Here is a 15,488-nt window from a genome sequence, read left to right on the forward strand (position 1 = left end):
AATGGTCGGTGGGCAAGTGGTTAGCACACCCGCCTCACAGTTCTGACATCCAAGGTTCAATCCCTGATGGGTTCGGGCCATTTTGTGTGGAATTTGAATGTTCTCCCCGGGCTCGCGTGGGTTTTCTCAAAGCACTCCAGTTTCCTCCCACATTCCAGAAACATGAATGGCTGGTGAGCAAGTGGTTGGCACATCCGCCTCACAGTTCTGAGATTGAGGGTTCAACCCCCGATGGGTTCCAACCTTCCTGTGTGAAATTTTAATGCTCGCATGGGTTTTCTCCAGGTACTCTGGTTTCTTCCCACATCCAAAAAACATGGTGGAAATGTGTCTCTTGGGTGAGAGAGGATGTTTGTCTGTCTCCTTGCACCCTGTGATTGGCTGGCAACCAATTAAGGGTGAGATAGAGATCTGCACACCCGTCACCCTGGAGAGGATAAGCGGAATAAAAAAAAAAATGAATGCACTGACTAAAAAGTAGGTCCAAAATAGGGTAAAATGCAGAAAAGTGTGGGAGTCAGGCCAGCTGCTCTTGAGTCCACCCTTAATGACCAGCCCAGCGTCACAGATAAACCCTTCGCAGGTCGCCGGGAGTTGTGATGGTGTTGCACTGAGGACACAGCTTCTTTGCTCCCTGACAAAGAGAATCAGAGAATAAATTAATTCATCCAAAATGCAGTTCATGACAGGATTTTCTTTTACAGAGGATGAACATACCAGTGTTCTGAGCCAACACTCCTCACAGTGAACATGCCAACATTGGATGGAAGTGAGCGGGGTTGAGTACGAGTCCTGCAGAGGAAGGAAGCACAGGTCAGAGCCTTGGATTTTGTAATAGCACATCTAGCCGCTAGATGTCCATAAATAGCTTCTGTTATAGAAGATTTGAAAGGTTAGTTTTCACAGTAGATAAGGCTCATTCATTTTCTTTACATGTTGGGATAAAAACTGTTTTAAAAACAATAAAAATGTTTTTAAAAAGGGAATATATTTTATTTTATGGAGATGTCTCGTAGGGATTCATACAACTCGTGATTTTCCCTGGATTTGGGAACATTGTTCAAAAGATAATGGTCGGAAAACTGAATTTTTTTCAATTAGTTTGCTCACAGGTAACATCTCAATAGAAATTTAAAACATTATAAAATATATTTTTTGGTTTAATTTGGCAAAAGTATGATGTAGAGTCAGAAAAATAAACATTTGTTAATTTTATAGTGAAACATTTTCAGTTTGCAATTTTACAATTGGTGAATTCCATTTTCTATTCCCACTAATTACTGCTTTTTTGGTATAAGCAAACAAAAAAACAGCAATAATACATTTTATTAAAAAGGACACATTTATTCTAACTTTGTAAAATATATAAAACACCCCCCAAAAAACCTTAGAGTACTTAATGACAAACATTGCCTCATCAACAAGCACCCCCTAAAAAAGACATACTCACCATACAAATGAGGCATTTAAATCTGTCTCCTTTACACAACTGTTTTTCCAAATCTCGTATTCGAGCTTTAAGAACATCCAGGGATGTCAACGCACAGTCTTCTGAGATCCTTCACACACATTCACGCACACACAGATGAAGCAAGTTAGACCCTGCATAGTCATTTATAAATTCAGGACACGTTAAATTGAAATTTAACAGCAATATTATTTGCAGCATGCAGTATGTCATTTATCTGGGGCGTATTTGCTTCTTGGATAATATAGTTGGATAATCCTGTTATTTGAAGCAAGGTGCATACTTTCATTTTATGATGATGATAACGCTTCACTTTTTTGTATTTTCTACTCATTTTTTGGGGCAGAGCTAACATGGTGGAAATCCAAATGTATTCTGAACTTACGTGTCTTCTGTGTTTTTGCCGGTTTTGGGGAGGACAGGCGTGCTTCCATCCACTTTATCGCCACTGCTGGTGGACGGACTCGCTACATGGATATAAATTAATATAAAAATATGCCATAAGAAGGAGTCAATGACATTTTTTTCGAAGCCGTGTACCTTCATTCGACCATTTGGAGGTTTCCTGTTGGAGTCCAGAGTCAGGCAATGCATTAACACTGGAAAACAAGAGAAATAAATAGAAAGTCAGGTGATGCTGAGAGACAATTATGCGCTAAATGTTGAGAAGGTTCAAAGCGGTCTTGAAATTTAAAGGAACTTACTTAACTGTCGTCTCCTTGCTGCTTTCTCCTGAACACATGATCACATCTGTCTCTGTGTATCTAAAGATAAAGGCTAAGAGGAAAAAAAGCTCAACAAAAATATTGCATGAATGCATACATGTTTTTGTATATATTTCACATGATTTCCATGATATTTCGGATTGGTAATTTGTGTAATCATTTGAATGTTATTGAGCCAATTTTCAAAAAAATACTGTAGGCATGACTTTTGCCACTATTTCTGGTTTAATTTTCGCCTGTGATTCATTTTAACAATTAATTTCTTAGTGCAGAGTAAATTAATCTTGAATTCAGAAATCTCATGTCACATCTCCATATAGAAAAGGAGATTGGATTAGATGATTGAAAATGTCCAATTATTATGAAAAGTTGTCTTAACATTGTATAAACAACCAGAATGTGAATACTTAAAAAGTTGGGGGAAAAAAACAAAAGTTATTTAAGGTACACAAAAAGAAAACTACAAAATTTGACTCCCAGAAAAGTATTGAAGTGTACTATTATTCTAACAAACTAATGATTAATGGCATAATATGCATACACATTAGGTATCATGGCACAAGGTTTTATTTTTTTAAATCTTTCTATATCATTACTTTTGGTTTGAAGTGTTGAGTGTGACATCTATAGGTTACCAAATATATTAAATGTAGTCCTGAAAAGACTTTGTGATGAGAGAGAAGCTGCCAATGACGGTAAAAACCCAGTTTTAAGATTTAAAAGGATACTGGGCACGCCCATACTCTACAGTGTCATCTCCGTCCACGTCGAGATCCACGTCACTGTCTCGACCCTCTTTAGATGTGCTGCTCACCAACATTGAACCTGAGAACACGAAGAAAAAAAAACATTAATCGGGATGCACTTACTGTACAAAAAAGACAAATCTCCCTTAAAAAAAACATCGTAATTTAAGCAAAATGCTTCGTCTCCCACAAAATATTTCAAATGTATCGATTTTACAGTGACAATCTTGCTATCTTAACAGGGAGAAATTCAATTTTAGTATTGTGACAAAATTGCATGTCGGAGGCCGCCATCACATAGACGATAACCTTCTAGGCATGCTCTTCCTCTTTAATGTGGACTGAAAAGTTCAGTGCATTTTTCCACAAGTGCCACTCAGTCATGTTATCACCGTCCAGTGCACAGCATCACACACGCGGACGCTTACCTTTGAACCCTCCGACTAGCGACATCATCTGTATCTTCCTCCTTTCGTTCCACTCATCCTCTGATGGTGTTGTGTCTACAGGGACCTCCTAAACAAACACACACACACACAGGGAAGAAATGCACATTGACACACACACACTTGGATGATTGCCTTTCTGCTTCCAGAAGCCTCTGGCAGCATTTTCATAACAAGTCAAGTGTTTTCACATGAATACATGCTGACATGACAGTGATCTTAATGCCACGTGGACAAAGGCAACCAACAGTGTCCAATAACATTGTACGCGTGCTTCTGATATTTACGTATATATATATATATATGTCCAATGGCTATAAAAATGTCATGATTTCATCTGTCTTTTGTGTGATGGAAAATATACAAGGAAAAATCAACAATAAATCAAGCGTACCTGACTGTCGTCTGGTTTCCTCCGCTTCAGTTTACTGATCCTCACTGATGACACAAAACAAAGAAGAAGTTAAAGCAACACTGTGTTTGATTCTGATTCATATTTGATGAATTTTAATGACATTGTTTACTTATGTATTGTTTTATAGATACGTAATGTTTTGAAATAGTTGATTTTTTTGCTTTTTCTTTTTAGGCAAGCGACGCAGTAGACGTGTATTTTCTTTTTTAAGCGACTAGTACTGTGCCTTAAGTGAAACCTAGGAAAGTATTCGGTTCTTTGTATCAGTTTTTCTGTTTGTCTGTATGTTTGTATTTAAAAAAACGGAGCTTAGAAATATGGTGATTCTTTGAAAACTGAGCCCTTTATAGTGATTCTCTAGTTCTTAAATAGTGAATATGAAAACTGAATACTGTTTTGCTGTCTAAAAATGTAATGTGTCATTCTCTGTATATCTCAAAACATTTTTGATCGAACATATTAAACAATGAAAAAAAAGAAAAGATTTGCCATAACTTCAACAAAATTAAGGAAAGCATGGTTATAAATACACAGAATTTAAATTCAACTAAAACAATTACTACTACTTGAAACAAAAAGAATAGCCACTAAATAATCCTAAAGGAAGGTAGATGAATTTAAATTCAGCACAATGGAATTTAAAAACTCTACTTATTTTGTAATGATAAATCCAAGCCCCAAATGTCGCATTATGACCAGATTTAAACATTTGAATCGTCTCATTGCTTGTTGTCACCTTTCTCCATTGACCGTGATGCCATTTGGTATGATTACATAATTAAGTCCATCCACTCCGAAGCGAAATACCCCATACTGTACAGTAAGAGCCCGACGAAAGTCTCGTAGACGAAAAGTGTCAGTGCATCCCCATTTTAGCCCGTGATATAAAAGTTAACATGGCAGAACATCAGCAGCCCCTCCTCCCCCATTTGGACCACACTGGCTGGAGATTGCAAGCAAGGGACATTAAGTTTTAGGACCCCTTAATTCCTGCATGACAGTGGCTTTTGACAGTGAGGTGACGGAGGGTGCCGCCGCCGCGTGCGCTCGCACATGCACACACGGACACACAATCAGTCCGTTGGGTGTGACCATGCCAGCAAATATAATGAGGGTTAAAGAGGCGGTCATAGATGAGAAAGCGCTTATCAAACAGGAAAGAAGAGGAGAGAAGGAAAGTGAGAGGTTGATTAATCAACACAAGAGACACTCGTTCACAGACACACACACACACACACACACTAAAAGGCAGTCATCTTCCTCTGACGTGTGTTTAGGATCTCCCTGTAATATGCCCAATAAAGACTAACAGACCTCGACAGCATTACCAGTTTGAAGAGTCAGCTAGAAGTTGAAAAAGCTTTGAAATCCTCCTATATTGGAATTCTATTCATTTCATCCACAATTTTAGCACTACATGTTATTGTTTTTAAAAAATACAGATGAAAATTAGTATATAACGAATTGGGATTATCGTCCTACACTCTCGTGATTGATAATCTGTGACTCAATAAAACATACAATATTTCATTTTAAATGGCTTCACATAAAAATGCCCCAAATTAATAGTTTTGAGGTCAATTACTTCTCGTGATGTAATAAATATACTATCATTATGTCTACCTTTAAAAGATATATATAAATTAGTAGTGTCATTAATTAAATTTTGGGGGGAAAAATGTACTGTAACAGGTACTTTGCTGACATATTTGACAGCTACTTTTGTAGTATCATTAAAAACGCTTCTTTGTGTATCATTTTAAGGTAAATTATTCATGGTAATATTTACCAATGTAGTAATCAATTCAGAGTTTATCTATATCTATATTAGTGTATTTTAGTTTTGCATTTCATTATTTATTGATATATATTTAAGTATCGTTGCGGACCAAAGAAATAATGGAATTCACATAGAAATTATGAATTAAAAAATTATTATTAAAATGGTATTTTGTGTGATACCTATAAGTTTGGCATTGTGTGCATCTAGTTTTTAGCTCCATCGCGTCTTACCAGCTTGTGTGCAGTCTAGGTGGGCTCCTGCGCTGTGGGGGCGTAATGGGGCGGATTTGACGTAGCACCTGCACCAGCAGAGGTCTTCAACTGTTAACATATCAAGAGGTCAAAGTTGAAAGGTTAATAACTCCTCTGCTCGTGTGGGCGCTAGGCCGCTTGGCAGCGCGGGTGCTGAAAATAGCGCATCAAGCACGCGCAACAAAACAACGCAATGGCCACGTCGAAAAGGGAAGATGAGTGTAGCGGAAGATAAGCCAAGTGCGGAGCTTTGAGTCTATCACTCACAAGTTGTTTTTCATTGGGAGGTTGAGTCAGCACTAATTTAACAAAGTTTTTGCTTTCGTGAGCAGGCAATCAACTCACCGTTTAATCTCGTGTGTCTGTTGGCCCGTACACGCAGAAACGTCTATAGCAAAGAAAAAAAAGTATCACAATCCATAAGAAATTCAACCGCGATTATGTCATAGAATTTTGTTTGAGGAATAACATTTGGAGGAAGTGATATTGACTAGTGGTGCATGCATGACTCCAAGTTGGCAAGTCTGAAGTTCAGTTCTTTAAGTTTTAGTTTGGATGCTCATTTTCTTTTTTAATATATTTTCATACCATATTCCTCACACAAAATATTTTTGAGACTCCTAACCAAATCATACATATAAATTCTAATGTCGTATTTTTGTTTATACCAAATGTCCTTTAAAAATGCATTAAAGTTATCATCAGTTTGAGCCAATGATACCACATTATACTCACAAAAAATAGAATTTGAAGGAACGTTGTACATTTAGGACTGACTGACTTTTTGCACATTTGCAAACCAGCAATTTAGACAAAAGGTGGAAGTGTGAGCTCATTGTGGCATCTGTATTTGATTTCTTCCATTTCCTTCCACGGTTACTCTTGTTAGGTGCTAAGAAACTGTTACCACTGATGAACATATTGCTTGTAAGTTTTGACTCCAGCATTTGATCAACTCAGAGCTCATAAAACTACTGAGTCGCTGGCACCACATCAAGACCGGCGACAACCTTTATGATGTCGCTAACTACTAGCTGAGAAACCTTTTTTTTTGGCTTTTAGTGCGTTAATGAACATACCATTTGGAAGCAACACCTACAAAAAATAAAATAAAACTAGCCACAACATAGGATTCAACATCTGAATCTAAATGCATTCCCATTAAACCAGTGTAATTTTTGATTCCTTATTCTATAAATAGTCCACACGGTTGGACTTAAAATAAGATTTGAATCCATTGAAAGTTAACCTGATATCGGTCAGAGTGGATGTCATCATTTGGTCTTGTAGGTGACGTTGGAGACGCTCCTTCACGTTTGATGTGCAGAGAAAATGACAGCGACTACAAAGGAAATGAAATGGAGTCAAAGGAGCAAAAACACTTTCAATGCAAACCATGAAGATATCATACAAGTGAGTTTACCTTTGGCGTCCTCATTAGGTGGTCGTGCTGCATCGAAGTGACGCTTGTGTGAAGAAAAGTAAATACTACATGAGCACCCATGCGTATAAACAATCTCAAACGTGATAGAAATGCATACAAATCCAACATGCCGATAAACCAACGCAATAGAGTTCTATAAACATCAACTCGTGAATCGGCGGCAAATTTGCATGCGAGTGTGTGTGTATAACCCCCTTCTCACATCACCTTTTCACTCAATCTTTCCCATTCATAAACGAGGAGACACAGTCAGAAAGTGTCGCTGTGGGTCAAGTTATATTGGAAACCATTACTGTCCACCAAGTGGTCTTTAAGCAGATTTCAAGTGTAATGTCTTTATTAGAGAGATCCTTCTTCTGGTCAAACCATTAGCCCGTGTTTACGTGTGAGTGGTGGGTAGGGGTTCTTCCTGCGTGTGCACAGACAAGCACGTTAGCCTTTAAGCATCTATTAGTGGGCCGTTATTTGCCCGTTGTGTGATTTGCCGCCCCGAGGCTGCAACCCGCAATATGAAATATGTAGGGAAAGATGAGGCGGCTTGTAAACATTGCGCGGAGGTGACAAGGAGGATGAGGCATGACACTTGAGGAAACTAGAGGCTGTGCGGGCTGTTGTTTTGGTAGTCTAGTTGTACTACAGTTATCGAAGGACTAACAAGATCAGTGGCAGACATTGGCACAACAGAATGAGGACATGCAAAGATTGATATTTCGAAGGATTTTGAGATAATGGTACTTACCTGATTTGAATTTGACTAAGTTTGGCTAATTCCTGCTCCATGTGCTCTTGCAGCTCCCCTGGTCGCAGAACACTCTGACACACTGGACACATTGGAGCCCCCGCATCGTAAAGAATCTTCACCTTGCCACCTGCAGATAATCAAGGTATAAGTTATAGCCATAATTGCTTACAAATTGTCCTTGCGATGCACTGTAGAACACAGTCACCAATATCCTCTATAATTGCAGAAAGCTAAATAAAATTATTATTAATAGAATTAACATTGAAACAGGGCAGCCGGGTAGACAAGTGGTTAGCGCGTCGGCCTCACATTTCGGAGATCGAGGGTTCGATCTCGGGTGGTTTCTCTCACTGTTTAGAGTTTGCATGTTCTCCCCGGGCTTGCGTGGGTTTTCTCCAGGTACTCCAGTTTCCCCCCACATCCCAAAAGAACACTCTAAATTGCCCCTAGGTATGAGTGCGAACGTGAATGGTGGTCCATCTCCTTATGGGTACCCCTGCCTGGTGCCCGTCGTTGGCTGGGATAGGCTCCAGCACCCCCCACACGACCTTTGTGAGGATGAGCAGTATGAAAAAATGAATGCATGAATATTGAAACACCTTGCTGTGTGCCCTAATCTAATATACATAGGTCGAAAATATTTTTCTAAACAGTAGTTAATGACAGTTACTTGCTACTTTTGAAAGTTTTAGACAAATGTACCTTCACTAGTTGTTCTATAGGCCTAAGTTACATTTACATAATAGTAGCAAAACTGGTACACACACATACACGTATAGCAGTATCTCCTTGCTGTCAGTGTGTGGACATCATAGGCTGTCAATAGGAACATTACCCAGGAGGAGCGCTCGGCCCATTGGGCCCCACTGATGGATTACCGCCATAAGCAGCCAGCTGCGATCCCGAGGAGCTCTACTATATCAAGATTTTACCTAGTAGATGAGGTGATTTACTCCTGAAATCCATCAATCACTGAGCGCTAGTAGGCAAGATGCGCCTAATTTGCCATCTCTGTACAGAAGAGGGAAAGCCAATAGCAGTATGGCTTATCAATTTGAAACCAGGTGATTCCAAGCAGGTTTGGATGGCTTTGTGACGAGGAAAGGCCTGATTATCACAAAGGCCAATCAAAATCTGTTAGTGCAAGGCACGGTTTGACTACAAGCCCCCTTAGTGCAAAGCTAAGTAGGACAAAATGCCTTCTAAATAAAACATGGGGTGGAAAATACAAAGTGGTGTCCTTGGGAGAGTGACATTTCTCCTTGTGTCACCGCCTCCCCCATCACACCTTTTTTGCACCCCCTAGCGCAAGCCTAAATGACTTTTCCCGACACGCATCGAACGTTCCTGCGCTTTCTGCGCTCTGCCGCCCGGAACATGTCGGCATCAGTAAACAATGAAATCTCGGCGTTGAAATTGAATTTATAACCACATTACCTGCACAGATAACTCTGAATGGCGTGGCGATAAGAGCAATGGGATTTGATTTTCAGGTGTTTCATTGGTCCGCATTTGGGATTCCGTCCCCCAAACCTCGTCCTACCGAAGGAAACCCTCAACTTTAATCCCCGGCAACGTGAGATTTAAAAAAAAGACTGAGTTTCAGCTTGTATGTGACAGTTGACGACCACCACTCTTTGTACGTGTTTTCAACCCCCTTTGCCCCTGTCCACATAAACGCTGTCAGTATCACTCAGACTCACCATATTCAGCCTGGGGGGTCTCAGACACACAACAGGGGGCTGTAAAACCTGCTTGCGGGGCTTGTAAAGTGTTCCCTCACTACAGCAACCGGCTCGAATGGATTGTTGGCGCACTGTTGTTGGGTCTTGCCCAGTTTGAAGGGCCTGTCCTTTAATGGATTCACTGTGTTGGTGTCTCTGATTGTTTCCTTTCTCTTTCCTAAAGGTGTCTCGCCAGTTCAGCACCTCCTTTCTTGGCTGTCTAGTGGAGACTATGTCCTTCATTTGTTCACTTCAAGTGGGATGACACCTCTAAATTCCGTGTCACGATGAAATGTTTACGTTCACCAATTTGTTGTAGTGTGCTAAACATATTTAATTGCAATGTTAATACAGTCACATTCAGGAATGCACAGTGTAATTTCAAGTTTAACATGAAAAAGGCTGCTAATGGGGATAACCGTGTTGTCTGGCAATAGATTAATTGTCACTGTGTAGAAAGAATAGTCGATTGATTAATTGAGCATTAAAATTCATGTAGATTGCACTGAATGGATGGTTGAGCAATGAAGTATTGAAGCAAGTGAGGCCAAATGGAGTGAACTACTTAGCGGCCACCTATAGTTGGTCTTTCAGGCCTGCCTACTTTGCTCTAGAACGAATTACCGTATTTTCCGTACTATAAGTAGCAATTTCTTCATTGTTAGGCTGAGCCTGTGACTTAAATGTGTTTTTTCTCTCCAACCACCGACAGCCTGTTATGTTTTTTGGGGGGGAATAGTTATCTGAAAAGTGTATTGTTAACTGATAACTATTTAGCCTGTTGATGTCCATTTTACTATGGTCACGTTAACATGTTTGCAGTTTGTGATAAAATACAAATTTCCCAACACAAAAGTGCAACTTCTACTCCAGTGCGACTTATATATATTTTTCTTTTCATTGTATATTATTTGGCTGGTGTGACTTACAGTCCCAAAAATACAGTAAATGATATCAACAAAACATCCATGCAAACGTCCACCAAGCCACAAGCATTGCTTTTCTTAGTATAACACTAAGATCTAAACAAATCCAATAGTCATAGATTTCATCAAGAGAAAAAATGGGTTTTTGAAATAGTAAGAAAGAAAATGTCAAGCTGAAAATGGGACGTGGGAAAATGGCTACTAATCTACAGTAAATTAAAAGCAATCTTTGTTTCGACATTAGGCCAGTGTTAGTTCATTACTATTAACAATGAATCCAGATTCACTAAGATTGTAGTAAATTGCGATAGAACAGTTTTAATAAAAAAATACATTTAATTTCTGCAGTCAGAATGCAGACTGCACTGATGCTTCCATAAACATCTCTTCTCTCCATGTAAGATTTGTCATCAAATTTTCTGAATTTCTTTATAGCATAGCATTCGGATTAAAAAAATGAAACAAAAAACAGCACAAACCAAGTCATTGACCAGAATGTACACAGTGACATGAGGTTATAAAGTCTCTATGTCACATTCTTCTCTCATTGTAAAACTGAATGTGTGCAGCGGGTCTGCCTGATGTCCGATACCAAGCCCCCCGCAGCATCAAGATAAGATCAAAATCCCTTTAAAAAAAGAAATCCTCAAAACATCACGTACCCTCCCCTAGGGGCTTCGGTAATGGCCGATGCCAGCGCCCATATGATGGCTGCCACTTCAGCAGATGCAGATAGAGCAGAGATGCCTAACGTGACCTTTAGTGAATGCCACATCACATCAGGCCGGGATGTCACCCGCTGACATTATGCTAGGGCATGGAAAGGCTGTTCTGCAGGGGGAGACTTTGTGATGAACAATCCTAAACCCAACTGCCCCCTCCCATCCATCCCTCTCGGCGACAAACCTGTGGACGCGGTATAATTTTGATTGACGTGTTGCCGACCGGAGAGCTTTGAATGGCGGGAGACACGCGAGCAAGCATCCGGCGGACGCCGTGGCGCTGACTTTGCTTGCGCAAGCCGGCTTTTTCACTGGCGATAAAGTGCTGAGACAAGTCAGTCCGACTGGCACCGTTATTCCAATCATCAAACAATTCCTTAAGCACACCAGAAAGCCCTCTATAAAACTGTAACAAGCACTTACTCTATATAAGCAGTGGGCATGCAGCGAGTTTGGGGGAGGGCGGGGGTCTCAGTTAACGCCTGCTGTACAACGCTGCACTAGTTGATAAGTAGGCAAGTCTTTGGCACAATTTCAGAGAAGACGCAATAAAAAGCCACGGGCTCCCGCCACACCTGTGCCACACCCTACGAGACTGCCTGCTTACAATTTAAAAGCACCGCGCAGGATATTAGTCAGGACTTTTTGCCGTCTGTGAGGTAGAGCTAAACTCCTGCGAGGAGGAGGGTGGAGAGAGTTCGCAGGCCGCCATTTGTTTTTTTATAGGGGAAATAATGGCCTATTGAGAAGTTTGGTATTTAATGAGCAACATAATAGGCCCTGTAGTAACACATCTGTTTGTAGCTCAGTCATTTCCTCCACTTTCAAAGCTGCTTTCAAACACTACGTTCGCCTGCCTTGGACATAGTGTTTGGAGATATGTGTTTTGTTAATTGCATGATGGCGCTGAAACCAGCTTGAAGAAAGGAAAAGGAATTTTTCTTCGAGGCTTGACCCGAGATTGCCTCACGCTGTCCCATCTAATTCTAGCATCCTTCAAATTCTATCCTTCCGACTGAGCAATCAATTGTATTTAATGTGTTAAAGACACTAGCCACAACCACAGCAACCTTTGCCCCTCACGCAAATCAATGCCTCGTTAGATCGCTAATGATCATTCATTGACTAATAAGATCTGTATCAACCTCTTGTAGAACATTGATTGCCCTTTGTCCTCACTAGTTCTTTGCGTGGAGCTACCTACATGTGATGGGAGGCAACAGCTGCAAGTCCTCAGGAATCAGATGATGAAAAAGCTCCTGGTGGGAACGGACAGGAATCCGAAACCTCAAATGGACTCATTCTGAGGCACCTCGGGCGAAAATGTCTTTTTCTCTGCTGACCTACAGATCAATGGACATAACCTCTCTGACCGTGGGTCAATCAGCACACAACCCCAAATTTATCTCAGTCTCCCTCTCGGCCTTTCTCTCTCTCATCTTCTCCATTAGTCACCACAATTGTTCAATCAGGTGCGGGTGTGGCCCAGCATGCATGAGTCCAATCATGCCGTTGATGGAGAATGGACTGGCTGGCTGCTAGACTCCGCCGCCACATTTCCCTTCCCAGGACCGCGGGGCGAAGAATCGAACCCTGCCTACGCTCTGTTCCAGCCAATCAATCTGGCTCTCATTGAGATGCATGGCTCAATGATCTGTGATAGTGAATTACAGATTGAAGAGAGCTTGTGCAAGTCAGGAGCTGTCCTTGGCCATTTGCAGTGATATAAAGCTACTTATGTGTTCACTCACAGACAATCTAAAAGCCAGTTTGAAGACTTTTTACTAATGCAATTAGCTTAGATTTAAAAACTTGAACAGAAAACAATCCATAATTCTTTGGAAATACTCACTAAAGAGCAAAAACCTTTGCTGTAGTAGTCGTGTTATACAAATAGACCAGCTTGGTTATAAGAGCAGCTCACTCCATCCATCCCAATGGCAAGGGCCAATCAACCTCACGTTTTTGCTGTGCCCCTTAAAAGCATCTAAAAGCGAGCGAAGAAGTGTACAGATCTATTTTTACAGTATCCTTTAGAACTTTAATCATTGGGATGAGGAAAAAAAACAAAAATGCATGTTGATCAGTAACATTATTAGCTTGGACTTGATCATTTTTAAGCATTTTGTATCATCAAATACATTTTTCCTATTGTTCCTGGCACCCGATAAGACTATACAAACATCGGAATCATGCACCAAGATTCACTGGTTTCATCCTGATACTACATAGCTCTTACAAGGCGCAACAAAATGCCAAATTTAGCCTTTTGCCAACCCATTTGCCATACCGTCACTCTGAGACAGGATCAAGGAAACCAGCGGGTGCAAAAAGAGACGTAGCAGTTCACCGGTGGCTTGTCATTCATTCTGATGTCATCCACCTGCACTGGCTCTAAAATATACTGTCACATTGTATCACAATGCCAGCTCTTGAATCTGTCTCAACTGCCAGGCTTCATTGGAGCTAAAAGAAAGTTTAGATTCTCCCTTGCTTCTCAGTTTGCACATCACTCTTAAGGTATGCTTGTTCCTCCTGTATAGTATTCATTGGCACAACTTTAAAAACAGAAAAAAAGTGAACTTTAAACTGAGTTTTTGCATAATGGGGCTATGTATGTATGGATATAATTGGCTTTTAATAGATGTGGATGAAAAAATAAGTGCTATTTTCCAAAGCTTTTCATTTTGAAGTTATTGTTACCTGTTTTCACGATGTGTTCATTTTTTTATTGTTATGAATGTAATGTATTTTTGCAAGCCCATCTGGAAATTTAATGTCAGATGAAAAGACAACTTTGCTCACATTCACAACTACTGTAACGCTCATACAATGCGTGCAGGTGAAGATAGTTGATATGAAGTCGCAACACTCCACAGGAAGGTTGAAAGGTCTTTAAAACCACCAGCATACTCAAAGAAAAATAAAACCATTCTAGGAGGGCAGTTAACCACAAAAAGGCCCGCATTCGTCTATACCGTCAGAAATACACAAGTGTCATTTACCAAGCCATGACTTTTTCAAGCCTTTCAGCCTTATTGTAAGACAGAACTGTTATTAAAGATAAGCTAACACTCTTGCAAAACCCCTGACTGCTTTACTAGATAACATCCGATACTGTCCAAAACAGTGCTGACTTCTGCTGGTACCTCAAGAGAATATGCACCTGGCACTCTATGATGCACCTGTGTTTGGGTTAGTCACACTTCCTAAAGGATTGTGTCCGCCTGGATGATCAAACACAGGATGGGTCCTATCTTCATTAAGACACATGGTGTATGTATAACATTGGTTCTATCTGACTCACTTGTTTACCTCTGAAACTATTTTTTTTTTCATTTTGTTTAAACTAAAACAAACCAAATGGCATAGCACGAGCTCACTGTGGACTATTGATTAACATGTCTGACTGACTCACAATTCTAAGGTTTTATCAACTGGAGAAAATTCCAGGGTTTACCCCCATTCATCTCTTATGTGACCCTAATAAGGAAAATTGCTTTACAATGTGTCAAAATAGCTCACGCATTCTAAATTTTCTTAAATTCATATCACTATTTTTCTCAGCCTAATTACTTACATTTTGTCCTAAAAATGTAATATTTCTGCAATCAGAGGTATTCATACTGTTTATACCATTAAGGTCATCTAAGGTGTTGAATTGTAAATTGATAATATAAACAAATGGTGGTTTGTGATATATTCAACATCATCCAACAGAATATAATACAATGTCAAACTGTAAATATATAGCAGGGCACATGGAGACCAACAATCAGCCTACCATCCATGTTTTTGGAAAACCGCAGTACCCATAGAAAACCCACACAGGCCCTCTTACAACCAGATAAACATAAGAGAGCTTTGTGTGTGTGTGCACGCGTTTACAAATGACCAGATGGTTGACTTATTAAACCACAACTATTCACACAAAACTACAAAAAGTAGAGCGCCTATTGTAATACGAATGCCAGCGCTGTAATCGCTGGCATCTGCCTTAATGACACAAAACACACACAAAAATAAATAAATATCTGCTGAAAATCTAAAATGCAGCCAAGGCATAAATTATGACTGTGAAAATAGTCAAAATACG

The 15,488-nt window shown here is 40.0% G+C and overlaps 1 protein-coding gene across 2 annotated transcripts in view; it reads right to left on the minus strand.

Annotated features, from left to right (window-relative positions):
• Positions 1 to 270: 270 nt before the first annotated feature.
• rnf220b (ring finger protein 220b) overlaps positions 271 to 15,488 on the minus strand; it is a 28,059-nt gene continuing 12,841 nt past the window's right edge. The window contains exons 3-16 of one of the 2 annotated variants that reach the window (XM_077607383.1): positions 8,018 to 8,147; positions 7,258 to 7,300; positions 7,084 to 7,176; positions 6,180 to 6,222; positions 5,814 to 5,903; positions 3,780 to 3,823; positions 3,368 to 3,455; positions 2,922 to 3,018; positions 2,173 to 2,232; positions 2,009 to 2,067; positions 1,854 to 1,935; positions 1,451 to 1,559; positions 718 to 792; positions 271 to 634 (exon numbers count right to left, since the gene is read on the minus strand). In XM_077607383.1, the coding sequence (XP_077463509.1) occupies positions 563 to 634; positions 718 to 792; positions 1,451 to 1,559; positions 1,854 to 1,935; positions 2,009 to 2,067; positions 2,173 to 2,232; positions 2,922 to 3,018; positions 3,368 to 3,455; positions 3,780 to 3,823; positions 5,814 to 5,903; positions 6,180 to 6,222; positions 7,084 to 7,176; positions 7,258 to 7,300; positions 8,018 to 8,147 (1,085 nt within the window). In that variant the 3' untranslated portion in view covers positions 271 to 562. The remainder of the gene's footprint in view (positions 635 to 717; positions 793 to 1,450; positions 1,560 to 1,853; positions 1,936 to 2,008; positions 2,068 to 2,172; positions 2,233 to 2,921; positions 3,019 to 3,367; positions 3,456 to 3,779; positions 3,824 to 5,813; positions 5,904 to 6,179; positions 6,223 to 7,083; positions 7,177 to 7,257; positions 7,301 to 8,017; positions 8,148 to 15,488) is intronic. The other variant, XM_077607384.1, reaches the window with a different exon arrangement.

The sequence above is a fragment of the Stigmatopora argus genome, chromosome 8 (assembly GCF_051989625.1).
Source record: "Stigmatopora argus isolate UIUO_Sarg chromosome 8, RoL_Sarg_1.0, whole genome shotgun sequence".
Classification (NCBI taxonomy): domain Eukaryota; kingdom Metazoa; phylum Chordata; class Actinopteri; order Syngnathiformes; family Syngnathidae; genus Stigmatopora; species Stigmatopora argus.